General features: G+C 29.2%; 2 protein-coding genes across 5 annotated transcripts; both read left to right on the forward strand.

The window, feature by feature from the left end:
- The first annotated feature begins 195 nt into the window (after positions 1-195).
- Positions 196-11,272, forward strand: LOC145742043 (uncharacterized). 2 transcript variants are annotated; one of them, XM_082559784.1, is made up of 40 exons: positions 196-353; positions 686-763; positions 904-1,089; positions 1,222-1,341; positions 1,420-1,548; positions 1,691-1,828; positions 1,978-2,115; positions 2,246-2,383; positions 2,465-2,602; positions 2,672-2,809; positions 2,908-3,045; positions 3,205-3,342; positions 3,450-3,554; positions 3,631-3,840; positions 3,933-4,046; positions 4,165-4,257; positions 4,333-4,446; positions 4,557-4,670; positions 4,789-4,917; positions 5,093-5,202; positions 5,395-5,563; positions 5,756-6,001; positions 6,163-6,282; positions 6,484-6,622; positions 6,844-7,018; positions 7,132-7,283; positions 7,374-7,481; positions 7,561-7,749; positions 8,011-8,177; positions 8,286-8,366; positions 8,465-8,653; positions 8,983-9,147; positions 9,263-9,371; positions 9,453-9,575; positions 9,658-9,738; positions 9,812-9,935; positions 10,088-10,207; positions 10,345-10,533; positions 10,605-10,665; positions 10,753-11,272. In XM_082559784.1, the coding sequence occupies exons 1-40, from the start codon at positions 249-251 to the stop codon at positions 10,930-10,932; spliced, it is 5,460 nt and encodes a 1,819-aa protein (XP_082415910.1). In that variant the 5' UTR covers positions 196-248; the 3' UTR covers positions 10,933-11,272. The 2 variants fall into 2 exon arrangements, with proteins under 2 accessions (XP_082415910.1, XP_082415909.1); XM_082559783.1 differs by having other exon boundaries at positions 10,088-10,201.
- A 356-nt stretch (positions 11,273-11,628) lies between these two features.
- On the forward strand, positions 11,629-17,063 carry LOC145742760 (uncharacterized). Of its 3 annotated transcripts, XM_082560550.1 has the most exons (6): positions 11,629-11,910; positions 12,037-12,117; positions 14,815-14,976; positions 15,068-15,703; positions 15,799-15,974; positions 16,057-17,063. In XM_082560550.1, the coding sequence occupies exons 3-6, from the start codon at positions 14,838-14,840 to the stop codon at positions 16,537-16,539; spliced, it is 1,434 nt and encodes a 477-aa protein (XP_082416676.1). In that variant the 5' UTR covers positions 11,629-11,910; positions 12,037-12,117; positions 14,815-14,837; the 3' UTR covers positions 16,540-17,063. The 3 variants fall into 3 exon arrangements, with proteins under 3 accessions (XP_082416676.1, XP_082416677.1, XP_082416678.1); XM_082560551.1 differs by lacking the exons at positions 11,629-11,910; positions 12,037-12,117 and adding an exon at positions 12,174-13,345; XM_082560552.1 differs by lacking the exons at positions 11,629-11,910; positions 12,037-12,117 and adding an exon at positions 13,374-14,670.
- The last annotated feature ends 420 nt before the right edge of the window (positions 17,064-17,483 follow it).

Below are 17,483 nucleotides of genomic sequence, written 5' to 3' on the forward strand. Positions count from 1 at the left end.
CGTGTCGTATATTATTCATTTTTTAAAGCAGAACGGCGCGATGTTTAAAGACAGTTTGTGGTGTTTATTTTTTGATGAGATGCATTGTAGAATTGAAATAAAATACTGACTTAACGTTTTGTTTACTACTAGGTAGTAGCATATTGATATATGTATTACATGTAGACATAGTCTGACAGTAGCCTATTTTGCATTTTGATGCTTGACTTGTAGGTTTGTCTGTTTTCTGAAAAACTAAAAACAGAAAAATGGAAAAACTAAAAAGACAACTCCAAGATGCACATCACGAAAAAAGTGCTCTGGCAAAAAAAGTTGATATTTATTTGGAAGAAAACAAATCTCTAAAGAATCAGGTTTTCATTTTGCTTAATTATGTTACTTAAGTAATTACTAAATAACTTTTTTGTTTTTGGTGACCATGCCATAACATACTTAAAATCTTTATGTAAACATTATTACTTTTGGCATTTTTTAAATCATTAAATTGATTTTGTCATTTTTTCCTGTCGCATTGTTGTAATATTAATTGTATATCATATTTATTATTTACTTTTATCAATGTGCGAAAAACCAAAATAAATAAAAAAAAAACTTAATCAGTAAATAAGATTTGTAGGTGACATCATTGTCTTATTAATTATTTTTCATTTATTATTATGTTTAAATTCATAAATTTTTTTTTTAGCTTAAAAGTTATACTGCAAGTGAGTCACAGACCATGAGTCTTTTAAGCGATGTAAGAAAAAAACATGAACTTTTGCTTGTAAGTATAGTTTTAAAAAAGGTAGTTTATATAAAACAAAAGAGCATAATTTATATTTTAGGTTAATCATGTTATATATATATATAATATATTGTTTATTTTTATATCAATTTTAAATTAAACTTTTCCTTATTGTTAAGAAAATGCAAACTGAGGAGCACGAAGAAGAAATAGAAAACTTAAACCTAATGTGCAAACAGTGGCAACAACGAGCTAACAACTCAGATCAGAGTTTAAAAATAGCAGAAGAAAACAACAAACAACAAACTGCCGACTCTAACAATCTTCAATCTCAAATTAAGCAACTTGAGAAAAAGCATGAGAGGGTGATTTTTTTTCGGGGTTTAATAATGTTTATCTTAAATTGTGTTTGGTACCTATAAGCTTTTTTATTTTGTGTTTGGTACCTATAAGCTTTTTTATTTATTTTCTTTCTCAACATTTTGTTGATTTTTTAGGAGTTGGCTGTGTCCAAAAGAGAAATGAAACATGACGTTACAAAACAGGTAAACACACTTCAAGAATTAATATCTAGGTTACAAAAAGAAAACCAAGAGAAGGATGAAAGAATTAAACAGGTAAGTGTATTTTTAAAATGTAAATTAGTGCTCAATTTTTTTACAAATATCTGACATTAACCTGACGCCATATTTTAGAATTCAGATCAGTTTAAACATGATAGTGACATGAGTTCTTCCAAGTTTAGAGTTAGAACTCATATTTTAGAAGATCAACTTAAAACAACTAGGTCCGAATTGGAACTTAAATCGAATGAATTGGAAAAGGTTTTTTTTTATATATATACAAAAATTTTGACTAAACTTACAGAGTAGATGAAACAAATAATTTGGCATTGACCATAAGAAACTTTTTTTACATCAATTATTAGTTATATAATTTTTAAATTTATATTGTTTCAAATTTTAGCTGACAACAAAGTTATCCTCTATTGAGAATAAGCAATCAGTGTCATTGTCGAAACATAAAACTCAGGAAAAGGACTTTAAAGAAAAGATCACAAGTTTAGAAAGAGAAATCAAAAACAAAAATGACGAGCTTCAGAGTGTGAGTCTTTGAATTTTTTTATAAATTTATAATTGTATAATTCACTATAGTTTAAAGGCATAGTATGTACATTGTACATTTGATTTTAAGTCAAGCAGACCAATTATATGCTTTTGTTACTGCCTTATTAACCTGGCTTTATTTTTTAGTACACTAGCCAGCGTTCAATTCTTGAATCTGAAAATAATCACAATCTAGCAAAATACAGAGCTGAAGTTTTATCTTTAGAAGATCAAGTTGAAATATTAAGAAAAGAGAATTCTGAAAAAGATGGAAAATTGTGCCTTGTAAGTAAATTTAAACACATTTTTATTTTAGTATTGTAGTTTTTTTTAAAAGTGTATCTAATTTAAAACTGATATTTTTACATGTCTTTTTATTCATAGTTTAAATAAGAATTTACAATTTAATTTTTAGTTGTCAAACCAGTTAGCTGGATCGGAAAAGAAGAATAATCTTGGTTCCTCAAAATATAAACTTCAACTTAACGAGGTAGAAGAAGAAATGAAATTTTACAAGCGAGAAGTTAAGTTAAAGGAACAAGAAATTGAAAGGGTTGGATATAAATATTTTATTGGCCACAAGTATTAAAAAAAAACTTTTTTTAAACGTATTTTTGAATTCTATTGTTTATAGTTAAACAAACAAACCAAAGACTTAAAACAAGATTTAAATATTTCAACTTCAAGTCAAAGCAAACAAGTTAAATCTTTGGAAGACCGAATAAAGATGTTACGACAAGAAAATTATGACAAAGAAGAACAGTTAACAGAAGTAATTGTGTTTTCTTAAGTTTAACATTTTTTTAAAAGATTGTTATCCCTAACTTTTAATTTTTTCAAGGTCACCACAAAGTTGAATATGCTAGAAAATGAATCGTCATCAGCTGACTTGAAAATTAAACATCAGAATAAAATCTCTGATGACAGAATAAAAAGATTAGAGAAACAAATAAAAGTAAAAGATGAAGAATTATGCAGGGTAAAACATATATAATTGTTTTTAAAAAAATGATTTTTTGTGGGGTATTGTATCTTGTATCCATAATCATTCTAAGTTTAAATATTTTTTACTGATAGATTAATGGTGAGCTAGACAGTCATGAGTTAAACGTAAAAAGTCAAAGTTCCCAACAAAGAACTGAACTTGGAACTTTTCAAGAAAAAGTTAGGAAACTGGAAGCAGAAAATCAAAACAAGGAAGAACAACTTTACAAAGTAAATGTTAACTGTTTTTTAGATTTATACAATGTTACTTAGGAGTAATAACTTTATTTTTTAAATGTTACATGTATATATCTTATTTTTCCCTTTGATGTATTGTTTAAGTTTGTAGTATCAATCACAATGCAATATTTGTAAATCATTTTGATTTAGGTATCAACAAAGTTGGCACACACTGAGTTAGAGATAGATTCTGTCTCATCAAATTATCGAATCAAAGTTCGAACTTTAGAGGAAAAAATTGAACGACTTCAAAATGAAAACAAACAAAAAGAAGAACAACTTATCAATGTAAGAATTTTAAAATAACCAAAAATGTTTTCGAAAATTAACTTTTTTTATGTTTAATCTTATACCCTTTTGTAAATGTTATTTTACAATAAAACTAATTTATTTAGTCTGAAGTTGGAAGTTTGGAGGTAAAAAGCGAAGTGCAAACTTTGAAAGATCAAATTAGAAGAATGGAGATAGAGAGCAAGAGAAATAAAACTGAACTGGTCAAGGTAGTTTGTAGTATTTATTTGATCGTAAAACAGAATTTAGAATTCACATTTAAAAATTTTATTTATATTATTTTAGTTAAGATCTGCTGAAAATGAACTTAATACCGAATCAACTGAGAACTCCACTCATCTCATGAGTGTTGAGCGAGATAGAAAAAAACTTGAGGTGTTAAGCAATCGACTCAAGAATGAAATCAGTGAGTTGACTCGAAAACTTTCCAGTGCTGAGTGTGACTTAGCTGAAGCCAAGTGTAATTTAATAAAAAAAGAAAGATTTCATGAAAAGGTGAATACCTAAACTTTGATCTTTTTTAGCATAACTTCTTATTCTTACATTATTTTATTGAAATTATACAAAAAATTGTTAATTTTTTTAAGTCTAAGAAATCAGAAAATGAGTTGAAAACAATGTTAGAAGAAAAAGAAGATTTGTATCAATCAGAAATCACTAAAATTAAGACAAGGAATGAGAAGAATCAACTTAATTTACAGGTAACATGAGCTTTTTTTAAAATTTTTTCTGTTTTTTGTCTATTTTATATTATATATTCATAGCTTTTTTTATTGTGATTTAATTAATCTAATCATAAATTTTATGCAAAATTCATAGAGTGAAATTGAACACCTTTCGGAAAAATGTAATCAACTGGAAAGTGAATCATTGACAAATCGCTCAATTGAACCAAAAGTTAAACAACTTCAAGTATATATATTTTTTTATTTTTTTACCTACTACTAATTTTTCTGTAAATGTGACATGTTTTAATAATGCATATAGGCTGATCGAGGAAATCTAATATCTGAGCTTAATACTCTTAAAGAAAAATGCCACGATTATGAGAGTATGAAAAGGGATTTAAAAAATTTAAAATCTGAATGCTCCGAACTACAAGTAAATTTTAAACCAAAATTAAGTGTATATAAATTTTTTCATTTGTATCAAGTTAAATTTTTTCCTATTTCTTAGTTGAAAAGTTTAAAACAAATGAATTATTTTTTTAGAGTGAAAAACAGATTTTAATGGATAGATTTGATGAAATGGAAAATGAATGTTCTGTAATCCAATCCATGCAAACACAAATTAAAGAATATGATGTTAAATTTTCGGAAATGAAAGTAAGTATTATTAAATTGGAAAAATTAAAAATGACAATAATTTTTTTCATGAGTTTGTTTAAAATTGTCAGTAATGTGAATGTAATGTTTGTAAAATGGTTTTGTTTTTTATTTAAAGTCAACCAATGCAAGGATAAGCAAAGAAAAAGATAGATTGGGTAAAGATTTAAGAGATTTAAACCAAAAATTTAAAGAAAATAAAGATTTAAATGAAGTCCAAGCCTCCAAAATCTTCGGTTTAGAAAAGGTAATTTTTACAGATATTTTGTGAAAAAAAAGAAAAACAATGCCTTAATTTATGACTTATTGCATTATGACCAAATTAGTTAATCAGGAAAACATGTGCTCTTTAATTTCATAAATTTTTCTGAAAAGAAAAAAGAGAAAAATTTTAATTTTACAAAAACTAATTTTTAATTTAGACAATAGAAATGTTAAAGGAATGTTGCATGACCTTGGAAAATCAAGCAGAAGAGCTTGAAGATTTAAACAATAATTTAATCGAGAAGCAAAATATTATCAGTATTGATAGGTATAATATTTCCTTAAAAATATAAAAATTTAAGTATTTATGTTCCACTTAAGAAAAGTTTTATAATAATTTTCTGTTTATATTTCCTTAAAAATATAAAAATTTAGGTATTTATATTCCACTTAGGAAAAGTTTTATAATAATTTTCTGTTTATATTTCATGTAAAAATGTATTACATTAAAAATTTTTAGAGATGAGGCCCTCAAAAATGTTTCTCAACTGGAATTTGAGTTAAAATCTCTCCAACATCAATTAAAGGCTGAATTGTCAGAGTTAGACCAAACAAGTAATGATCAAATTACTGAAATGAAAATTCAACTCAGAACTGAAATGAATGAGGCACATGAACTTGAAGAACAGGTAAAAGATTGCTAATTAATTTAACTTTGTTACTTTTATAATCTATTTAAAACATTTTATATGATAAAATTTAATGTTTTATATGTTAGTTAGAAAATATTGTGTCTTTAATTAAAAATTGTATGCCGATGTTAGGTTTATATAATGTTGCTAATAATTGATTTTTTATTTAAATTCATTCGAATTTTGCAGCATAGGGATTTAGAACGTCGCTACAAAATGCTTGAACTTAATGCAGCATCAGTTCAAAGAAAATTGAACTTAGAAAAGGAGTCTCATCAGCGCACGGACAGTGATTATTCTCGCATTAAAACCGAGGTTGTTGTCTTGCAGCAAAGTTTATCTCATGCTGAAGAGAATTTGCAAGGTGAAATGGATCGTTGTGATGCAATTGAACAGGAAAAAACAAAATTATTAAATCAGATGGAAACAGAAAAGGTAAATCTTTGCTAAAAAAAAATTACAAAAACCTTTTGCACCAAATTTTTTTTTGCTGTTGTGCTGTGTGTCTTTTTTTAACCAAAACTTTCTTTGAAGTTTGTTTAATTTTTACCATAGGCTTATATAATGGTGTATTTTATTCACTCATATTCTTTTAGCTTGAAAAATCTCATGAATTGATTAAGTTGAATTGTACTGGAGCCCAGCAACTTAAATTAATTGACTTTTTACAAGCTAGAGTTGAAGATTTAGAGCCCCATGACAAAAAGAAAAACAAGGTAAAATCATATTTTATTTTGTAAAATTAAATTAACAAAAAACAAACAGTAGTTTTAACTTTTTTTGTTAAATTACCAGAAAAAGGTGAAAATTATCAAGCACCATTAGTTAAATCAACAAAAACATGTTTTTGTATAATTATATATTGTTATACCGAAATTTAATAAAAGACAATTATTTTAATTTTTTTTAATTACCAGAAAAAGGTGAAAATATATCAAGCACCATTGCAATATCGTGAACTTTGTGATTTGCTTGATGAAGAGAAATCAGCAAATGTGAGGTTACAACAACAAGTTAACATGTTTCGAACTGAACTTCAACAAACAAACACTAAAGGTATTTTAAACTTTAGATTATTGGGTAATGCTTATAATTCTGTAGAGACAATTTAGAGTGACATTGATTTTCTATTTATGTTATCAAATCTCCAAAAATTCACAAAATTGGTAATCTTTATTGTTTGTGATTTACTTCATCTTTTGGAAATATTTTTTCATGAGTTGATTTCTATATTCATATAAACAGTTTTATAATGTTTATTCTTATTTATTTTTCAGTAAAAAGGCTCAAACACAAGATGGGAAGTGACCCGACCCCATTAAGTCCAGGTTCAATTGCAGCAATAAGTGCAATAGTTAAATCACCTGCCGTGTCAACTCCCAACACTTTATCTCCTAGCAAACAAGCCAAACTGAGGTCCAAACATAGGATGCACCATAACATACCACACAGGTAAGTTTGTGTTATTAGGGCTTGTGTTTTTGATGGAATAACACAAATTTTTTGAAATGGGTTTGTAAATTATTGCAATTATTTTGGAATCAACAAAATTTCTTATTTTTTAGGTTGTCATCTTGGTTGTGTAATCGTGGAACTCGGTGTTCAGTGTGTCTTGCTGTGATCCACTTTGGACACAGTGCCCTCAAGTGTTCGGAGTGTGCTGTGGTGTGTCACACTAAATGTCAACACAGTGTCACCAACACATGCGGACTCCCAGGTCAGAATTTATTTCATGTCCGAAATTTAATTTTTTGAAGCTGGTAACCTTTCCTACTTTTTTAGATTAAATTATTCTGTTGTTTTTTAGGAGGTTTATTTGAGAAGTTTAAAGATGGTACAAAGTCCTCAAATCTCTCCCCAATTTCTTGTGTTTTAAGAGGAGGAAATTCTGATGTTATCCATGGATATTTAAAGGGTGAGGCGACCTTTTAAAACTTAGCTTCAAAAATTGCTTATACCTACTAACATTTTTTTTTTAAAATTTTTATTTGTAGTTTTATGTGGTGATGATATTTGGGTACCAAGGATGGTCCGTATTACTGCAAACCATGTTCGTATATCACCCAAAAATGCAAAATCACCAACAAAATCTAGTGTAAAAGACGACATGATTGATCTTACCCAAGCTGCTTATATTCACACTGATATAAGACAATTGGAGATTCCAAGCACAGCCAAGCACGGTTTGTATATAAATTGTCAAGATTTTTAATCAGTATTTAATATTAAAGGCCCACACAAGTCGCTCACAATAAAGTTGAGGTGTTTAAAAATTTTTGTTGCAAAATTTGTTTATTAAAAAAAAATAGAACCCTACTTTTAACATTTGTTAAACCTTAAAAATGTGTTGATAAAATTCTGTATTTTATAAAAGAAATGCAAAAGTTGGCTTGACTATCTTATTATCGTATTAAATTTAAAATCTTTAAAATTTTTATTTGCAGATGTCCCTTACGTGTTTAAAATCCAAACAGGATCAGGGAACTCATGTTGGCCAGCCAGGTCGGTTTATTTTCTTGCTGCTGGGTTTGCTGAGAAACATAAGTGGGTTGAACAGTTGGAAAATATTGCTTCAAAACATAATGAAGCTAAAAATGTCACATCTAATCCAGTAAGTAACATTCGAGACAGTTAATTGTATGGTGATATTGGTTTAATAACAGTGACACTTGGATTTTATTAAAATGCAATTTTGTATAATATATATATTTTTTTTTAGAAAATATTTGGAAATGAGATCCTTGCTTTGTTGGGTGACGAAAAATTGGAAATAAATTGCTCTGTGCCAGTCTCTGACAAGGTTTGTGTTTCTGTTATTATTCGATTTTTTTGTAAATAATCAACTTTTATTTCTTTAAAATTTTAGAATTAATTTTTTATCTTAAAAATTTTGTTTAGAAAATATTGTTTGGTTGTGATGAGGGATTGTTTCAACTTTCCCCGAGCACGAAAAATATTTCAACTCGAGCAAATATAACAAAAGTAAATGGTGTCTCTGATATTTATCAAATGGAAACTCTGGATAAATCTCATGTTGTTGCAATAGAAGGAAGTAAACATCGACTTATTACTTTTGATATATCGAAGGTATAACTTTTTTGTAATTTTTATTCTTTTTAAATGCCCAAGAAATTCAAATTTAGGTCAACTTACTCGAGTTCATGAATTAATAAAAATTACTTTTTTATTTATATTTGTTTTTTTTGTGTTAAGTTACTAGTTCTAAATAATCATCCTTTTTATATATATCTTATTGTTCAGTTTGGCCTTATATTATTATATAATAACCACATTGAATATAATTATTAATTTCTGAAGCCCAAAATTGTATTTAAATTCTTCGCTAACAGTTAAAAAAAAATGTTTTATACGCTTTTTCTTTTATTATTTTTTTACAATTTTTTTCCCTATTTCAGCTTGAAACGAACAAGGTAAATGTTCAAGTTATTGACAACATGGAAGGTTGTCATTTGTTCGCGCAGGGTCGTGCTGAAGGTCTTTGTTACATTGCTGCAGCTTCAGCTACTTCTCTTACTATTTTCAAGTACAACAACAAACTTAACAAATTCATAAAACAAAAGGTAAGATATATTAATAATCTACTAACAATAGTTTTTAAAGTTTTGTTTCTCATTTGCAAAATCAATAAAAATTTTAGTTTTAAATTATTTTTTACTTTAAAAATTGTTTTTATAGGAGATAGGCACATCAGAACCATGTACTTGCATGGTATTTACAGCTTGCAGTGTTATTTTTGGAACAAATAATTTCTATGAAGTAGATCTTACTGACTACAAAGTGGATGGTGAGATAAAAAAAAATTAAGTTAAATGTTTATGTTTTGTCTATTTTTATTTCATAAGGATAATTTTTTGTTTCCTTCTAGAATTCTTGAATATTGAGAAGAGTATTTTAAAAAGGGAAATAAAGGATGGAAACATTTTCCCAGTTTCTGTTCTTAAAATAAATGATACAAACGGAAAACAGGAATTTCTTCTTTGTTTTCATGGTAAATAAACAATATAAAAAAAAATTTAAATTTAATTTTTTATATATATAACTTTTCATATTTATTTATTTTTAATTTTCAGAGTTTGGACTTTTTGTTGATGGGTTTGGTCGACAAACCAGAGGTGGGCAGATCACATGGTCAAGAATGCCATTGTCATTTGGTAAAAAACAATTTTTTTTAGTTTTCTAACAAAAACAAATTGGACGAACTAAACAGCCAAATTTTTTTTACAGAATATCGCGATCCCTACTTGGTAGTTATTCAGTTCAACTCTGTTGAAATTATTAAACTTGATTCAAGAAAAACTCAAAGTGCAGAACTTTCTGCAACTGACCACTCTTTCTTATCTTTTCCTAGGTAAATAATATACCTAGTTGAAGTAAAACATAATATTAATGATTTAATAACTTTTTCTTTACTATTTAGTTTTTACTTTACTTCTTGCTTTTCTTTTACCGGGTATCAGCATTATTTTTAAGTAAATATAAATAAAACTTTTGTTTTTTAAGTGCAAGATATTTGGGTCCTGCAATAACAGAAGGAGCAATTTATTTAAGTTCCTGTGAACTGGGAAAAATGTCGGTGTTTTGTTGTAAGGGAAACATGAATTTGACTAAACTTAGGTTAGTGTTTGATTGATTATTTACAAAATTCAATTATTCAAGTTAGCCTACTTTACTTTGTTTAATTCTTATTAATAAAATGTGTTATTTACATTAAAGTGTATATGTTCTGCTCAATTACACAGTCACTATATATTTTTTAGTGGTAACAAACGACATTATGCTAAATTATCTGGTTCGATGGATTCTCTTGCTTCGCCAGTGGTAAAAAGATCTGCTGCTTTTGCCGATGTTTCAAACTTAAAGAACAGTCGAGGATTGTCGGCTTCGTGTGATTCTTTGTCATCAGATACAAGTCATTGGACAACAACAACCGGAGGGACCTTTTTTGAGTAAGTATAACAGAATATTTTTTTTAGAAATATTTAATAAAACCTTTATTCTTATTTGTTTTATTTTATAGTGACCAATCTTCTGAAACTGTCACTTTAGCAAGTGAATACATGGGTGGTGAAAGTAGCCAGGTAAGGGATTTTTGTGTGTTTTAGGGCATTAAAAACATGTTTAATTTTTACAATATTTATCAAAGTTTAATGTTTTCAATTTTACAGGAAAGTGTAATAAGTGAAGAAAGTAGATCTTCTGCAGGGTCTGTGATTTCATCTCGCCTAAGATGGAATCATTTGTCCAATGATAATCAGGTCAACACCCCAGTTAAACCTTTAAGAAAAACTAGAGTCAATTTCAGGGGAAAAGAAGATTTCGAGCCTCTGTCCACAACTCAAGTCTAAAAATATTCATTTTAGTTTTTATGTTTAATTTCTCATTTCTTTGGCCCAAACCTGATGATATGAATTGAAACACAACATTAGAGTTGCACTTGGTTTTAATTAATTAATGTGTATATTTGTTTACTTTTTTTCTGCCATAGTACCAAGTGTTTAAATTATCACCATGGGTTACTTTAAAGCTATGTAGTTAATTTTTTTCTATGGGCCAAGTCCTTTCATTTAAATTATATTTTATTGGGTATTATACCAATGTTGTATTGAATTGTACAAAGTCATGTTTTATTGTTTTCTGTCTGTACAAATTTTGTCACTGCTGTTAATGTATCTTTTTAGCCTTAGCTTCTGTGCTCTAATATAATTTAACGTACTTTTAAGTGTTGGTTAAAATTGTATTGAAATAAAATCATATTTAGCTTTACTTAAAATGTATTCTAAAAATTAGACCTTTGTATGCATTAACCATTGGGTTTAACATAGGTTTAACGAATATTACAAGGTAAAAAAAATTCCTTATTTAGGATAAACGTAAGCAAAATATACTTCCATCTAACGTAAACTATGTCGTAGAGATGACGACACCCCTAGCTTATTAACCAATCACAATGCTCGATGCGACAAACAAGTTATATATAGGATGGGACTTTCCCTTGGTAAACATTGCGCAATCCGCTGAAATTTAGGCTTAAAACTCACAGCAGGTCAGGACCGGCATTTACAATTATTATCAAAGTTTTAGTTACGTTACAACATTAAGTAGTTTTATTTAACGAACGTTGGCTTATTTAAACCTATTTTCTTTTCGACTTCGGTCGCAAAACAAACGGTTTGACACATTTTAATTGCTTATAAGTGATACCATAGTCTTTGGTATCACTAAAAACCTTGCTACCTTCGGGAAACTTAAAAAGTGATTTCCAGAAATAAATTTTGGAAAAGAGTGTGAATTAAAAAGAAAAATCACACCTTTAAAGATCAGTGGTAAGTTTAAAGTTTATAATTTTTTACTTTTATAAGTTGTGTCAAGTGTAAATGTACATTATTTAATACTACTGGCTAACTTAAAAGTTCTAAAGAAACTGTTAATATAGTCGAACCATTTTCCAGAAATCGAAATTTGTTCTTGGTCGAATTCATCGCCCGAAATCATTTCATTTAACGAATCTACATCTACTAAAAAATATTCAGGTATAAACCCTAATTATGCCCTATAACAATTTCAATACCAATTCAGGTAAGTTTGAGGAAAAGCATGATTAGAATGGCCATACATTTTATATTATAATCTCAAAAAAAATGGCCATACATTTTATAATATAATTTCTTTGTGTTTTGTATAATATACCTAAATTAAAAACCTAAAACTATGGTATTTCAACGGAAACTAAGTCGTCAGACTGTGTTCTTATTAAATTATAGTAGGACCTAGAGTTGTATGGGTTTCGACAAATTGGTGTCTGGGCGTAGTAATGTTGCGTAATACTTTTTTTTCGCATTTCATTTTTTTATTATATTAGTATTAGTTTTTTGCATCAATTGCAGCGAATTTGGTTAATTTTGGTTATTGCTTTCAACAAATGCGCGGAAATCGCTTTTACGCTGTGTCTCGTGACTTTCGTGACGTCATCATTTACGTCGTATTGCATCAGTCGTTTTGGCGATTCTCGTGCTAGCGATTGGCCGTCGTTAAATTGTGATGTCAGACTTTAGACCTTGTCTCTGTTTGGTATTTAAACTACATTTTATAGGTAGAAAAATTCATTTATTCAGTTGGTTCAATTTTAAAGAGAGATGTAGGAGAAAGAAAATGTTAACGATATTTAAAGAGAGCGAGTTGTTATTCAGTAAGGCTACGAGAATATGTAGCGACAAAAGAGAGTTCTCAAAGGTATCTTTGTCGACTACTAGTAAACCACTAGCTTTTTAACCTTCAGTTTTGTAGAATTAGATTTTTGAAGTTAAAAATTAGCATATTTTTTATATTTATATTTTGAATCTTACAGACAAAGTTATTACGATTAATTGATTGTTTACACTAAAGTAAATAAAACGTTTAAAAACCAATTGACAGCTCAACAAAAGTTGAAACTACCAAAGTTTTCAGGAAAGCTATACTTTTCAATGTTTGAAGGCAATTTAAATATTTTACCAACCACAATTCCCATTACAACCAGCCAAAATTTAAGAAAAACTATTACTAATACAAATCAAAGAACAATTTGGTCTTCGAATTCAATGGGAATTTGGCAAAATCAAAGAAATTTAACTTATACTAAGAAGCAAAAAAAGGTCTATACACACATTTCAAGAAACTTACATTTTAATCAAACAGACATGATGCATTGTACTGCTTAGGCTTCGCCTAGGCTTTCGTTAGTTTCTCCAAAACAGTTAGCCGAAAGGCAAAATAATTCAGGTTCGTTAAATATATGTTTTTACAGATTTTCTCATTCTTTAGATTATTTTTGGTATATTGAGCCTCGTGGTCGTAAAATTGCTAATTTGTTGGCAGATTTTTGTGGTGTTTTTGTTGTACTAGCTGGGTTCGGTAAACAGCGTGACTTGCATATTTTGTAGGCGCGCCGTCATTGCGTGTTTCTTTAATAAAAATATTGAGGCCATTCCAAAAAATTTTAATTCATACGTCAATAATTTCGAGACGGCGCATTAAGAAAAAAATCTTTTAATATAGTTTCGTTACACGAACTTAAAATCTTTCTCAATATTTTTTTCTAATTATAGTAACATAAGTCCACGCTAAAACCACGAATTAGGTTTATTCTGCGTATTCCTTAAAAGTTTTAACTTTTAGCCAATCAACGCGGGTTTATTGCGCAATTTTCTGTCGTCATGGCGCAACTTGTAAGCCGGCAATACCGGATCTCTCTTGTTTGATTGGTCGCCCAATATCGTTCGCTAAAGAGGCGTTACCTAAATGTAAACGCCTCCCTTATGAGTTATGAGAAACAAAGTGACTTATTTTTTTTTGGAACAAACACCTTCCTTAAAAAAATAAGATGTGATGCTGTAATGAAAATAATGAATTGTTATCAAATTTTATTCGGGTGTTAACATTCTTATGTAACTTGTTTATTTGTTACGGTGTTTAGTTTGTAAGATGTTGTACTTAATTTTTTCGAAAATTAATAAGTTTTGATCTAGTTTGAAGCGGTTTAAACCAGATTACTTTCTATAAATTGTAAATTTAACCTTGCGTTTAACCATAATAGGACTCAAATTTATCTTTAACGTTATTGTTGGGTAACGACGATTGCGAAAAACCATTTTAAATAAGTTTCCCGTCGGTACTTTCCGAACTTGAAAATACCGGCGTGATCCGGAATGTCAAAATCGTCATTTTGAACCCCGTGTAGGTAATGACGCAGGCATGTCTTGTGACCAACATGTAATGTTGTTTGCCTGCCCAAAAATTTAGGCCGGATCGGGCCTGTCCGTCCCGAGAGACTAAATAGGAAAAAAATAAAAAGCGAGAGACGCGACCTAGCGTGACTGGGTAGTATAAATAGAAGTAGCGCACGTTTTCATATCTCAAACGATTATTTTCGTATGAGCAGTTGTTGCACCAAAGCTACTCCACGTACTTTTCGAAGCAGGACAATGCTTTATCAACAACCAATGAGCAACCACACAAATGGTATTTTTGTGTTGCTCAATACATAAAATACTTTGTATTGTTGGTAGTTTTTATAAAACATAAACGAAATTATTTTTGTTTTTAAGGTAAACATATCTGTGTTTTATTATTATATCTAATATCTAAAAAGTTTTACTTTGTTGTATTTTATTTGTTACTTTATTTTTATTACTTTATATTTTTAATTATTGTTTAATTTGAAATTTAATCAAATTCTTTAATATTTTTAGAATGGTTACTTCAGGATCCCTTTATGTATCTACCTTGCAATATGCAGACAAATCAAGCGAACAACAATGTTCTAGGGGGGACAAACCCCCTCAGCCCCTTAAACGGGGAAGACACTATGGAAGGATTTATGGATCTCTCCCAAACTTTTAAGTGTTTATCAGGTAATGAATTTTTTTTGTCGATTTTTACTTAATTTTTTTTATAATTTTTACTTAAATTTTTTTTAAATTTTTGCTTAAATTATTTTTTTAGATGACGACCTTCAGCCAACTGACATTGAACACACGCCTTCTCCTTACTCTGATTTAAGCACTTGCCATAATACAGTTGATCCAGACTCTTTCTTAGCTAATAATGAGCAGAGGTCAAGATTGTATTCAACCTCCAGCTCATGGGGTGCCTCCCCATTATCATGGGCAAACTCCCCATACAGCGAACTCGACAGTGGGATTTTATCACCCCATATGCCATCCCCTTTTACCCCAAACAATAACATAGAAGATATATTGGTCCAACAACCAGTTGCGACAAAACATGATATTGGAAGACAAACTTCTCTCAGTATGGCACTGGAGGTCTTGGGAGGAATCGAGCTAGGGAGTTTTGCCCCAAACACTTCCAATTACCCCTTGACCCCAGAAAGTTCAACTTATGCTGAAGACGAAATTATTCCTTCCCCATTTGAGAACTACATTACACCCAGCTCTGCACCAGCCAGACAGCGTTGTACTTCAGGTTTTGTTGGGGTATTCTGCAAAGAAAATGAATTATTTGATGATGGTAATTCTCGCATCAGAGCATTTTCTGCCGACAACACTACTAATGGAGAGATGGATGTTGAGGAATTTCTCAAATCCATTAACGTCATACCAACAGAAGATAATAAAGGTAATTTGAATTAAACAAATTAATTAAATTCTGTTATTTAGTTTTCTCTTTAATTGTCTTAATACAAGTATTTATAATTTTATTATATTATTTAGATGTGAACTCGAACAACAAAAACAACAACTATGTTTATGCTGTTACATCTTGTGATAACACACAAACAACTTCAACATCGACAACTGATGAAATAACCAGCCTAGATGCTATTGACATCACACAAATGTTGGACGAAATACAACAACCTTTACCCAAACCTTCTAAACCAAGACCTGTAAGTATTTAATCTTTACATTTTAAATAATTTATTTTTTTATGAAGTTGTTTTGTAATCTTAAATATGTATTTTGTTATAGAGCACAACAGAGCTGGCTAAATTTATTGGAAGCGAGCATGATTATTCTGCTCCACAAAAAGTCTTGGCTCCTCAATTTCAACCTTCCTCTACTCCAGTCATCCTTCCTCATCTTCTTACATCATCGCCTCGCAAGTCTCCGAAGAAACCTCTGGCACAGAAGCCCTCCACATCTCGAACAAAGACTTCTCCAACCTCCATTATTGTGGACCTCACGAAGGAAGAAACAACAATTGCTTCTTCTATAAATAAAGTCGGAGATGTTCCTCAAACTTCTCGGTATAAGAGAAAGAGAGCCCGAAACAATGAGTCTTGTCGCGAATCTCGAAAGAAGAAGAAGACAGTTCGCAGCGAGGCTGAAAACAGACTATTGTTCTTAAATGAAGACAATGAAGCGATGAGGGCTCAAATTGTTAAGTTAGAAAAAGAGGTTCGCGAGACGAGAGAAACTCTTCTAAGCAGAATGACCGGGAAATCTCGTTGAAAGACTTGAATAAAAGTGCATTGCATTTGTTTGTAAAAGCTTTATATTCGCAAGAAAACTTAAAAAAAAAACACTTTTTTTTTTCTTTTCTAGATAAAATTTTCTTTAAATCTAAAAAGTTCCATTTTTCATTATTCTACTTTTCTTTAGATTAATTACATAATAAATTGATTTTTTGATTTTTAACTGTTAGTACAAAGCTACAATATTTGTTACATAGCTAAAAAGAAACTTCTGATTTCTTGTACATTTCTTTCTGTAAACTTTAAGGTATTATAAGGGTTTTTATATTTACTTTGTATTTAAAAGCAGTGGAGACGTATTAAATGAACGTTATAAAATGTTAACGAATGGTTTATAAAAAGTAAATATTTTGATTGTAATTTTGCGTTTGTATTTTATCCTTGATGTCACATTATTTTATTTCGATTATATTCCATGTAAAAAAGTTGGTAACACTTTTCATGTGATTAATTGTATATAATACTCACGCAAAACAAGAAATAAAAAAAAAAAAAATTTAATTTGTTGTTTAACTACTTTCTTTAGTATTATAGAAAATAAGTTTGTTAATATAATAAATTACTATATAACTAAATAAAATTAAAGAATGAATAATTTAAACAGGAAAAATAATATGTTAGTGTTTTGTCTAGATAACTAAAAATATCAAGTTAATTTATTTTGAAATGTTGAACGAGGTTCAGTGTTTAAAAACAACTGTAACATTTATCAATATGGTTAAACGCCTAGGTGTTCCTAGGTCATTAATAATTAAACAGAAGTTTACAAAGAAGCTAGATTCTTCATTAAATTAACAGTGTTAGTATATTTTGTATTAAATGAGACAAAAATTCTTTATCGCTTTGGTTTTTATGATCGCCAAATGTGGGCGGGATATGCTCGATTTGGTTTATAGCATCCGCGTACTGGCGCGCTTGGGT

This window comes from Corella eumyota, chromosome 2, assembly GCF_963082875.1.
Source record: "Corella eumyota chromosome 2, kaCorEumy4.1, whole genome shotgun sequence".
In the NCBI taxonomy this organism is placed as follows: Eukaryota; Metazoa; Chordata; class Ascidiacea; order Phlebobranchia; family Corellidae; genus Corella; species Corella eumyota.

Coding starts and splice junctions, on each gene's coding strand:
- LOC145742043 (XM_082559784.1), top strand. CDS start 249: ATGGAAAAACTAAAAAGACAACTCCAAGATGCACATCACGAAAAAAGT. Junction 1,090..1,221: donor TTGAGAAAAAGCATGAGAGG/GTGATTTTTTTT, acceptor TTGATTTTTTAG/GAGTTGGCTGTGTCCAAAAG. Junction 1,829..1,977: donor AAAATGACGAGCTTCAGAGT/GTGAGTCTTTGA, acceptor TTTATTTTTTAG/TACACTAGCCAGCGTTCAAT.
- LOC145742760 (XM_082560550.1), top strand. CDS start 14,838: ATGTATCTACCTTGCAATATGCAGACAAATCAAGCGAACAACAATGTT. Junction 14,977..15,067: donor AACTTTTAAGTGTTTATCAG/GTAATGAATTTT, acceptor TTATTTTTTTAG/ATGACGACCTTCAGCCAACT. Junction 15,704..15,798: donor ACCAACAGAAGATAATAAAG/GTAATTTGAATT, acceptor TATATTATTTAG/ATGTGAACTCGAACAACAAA.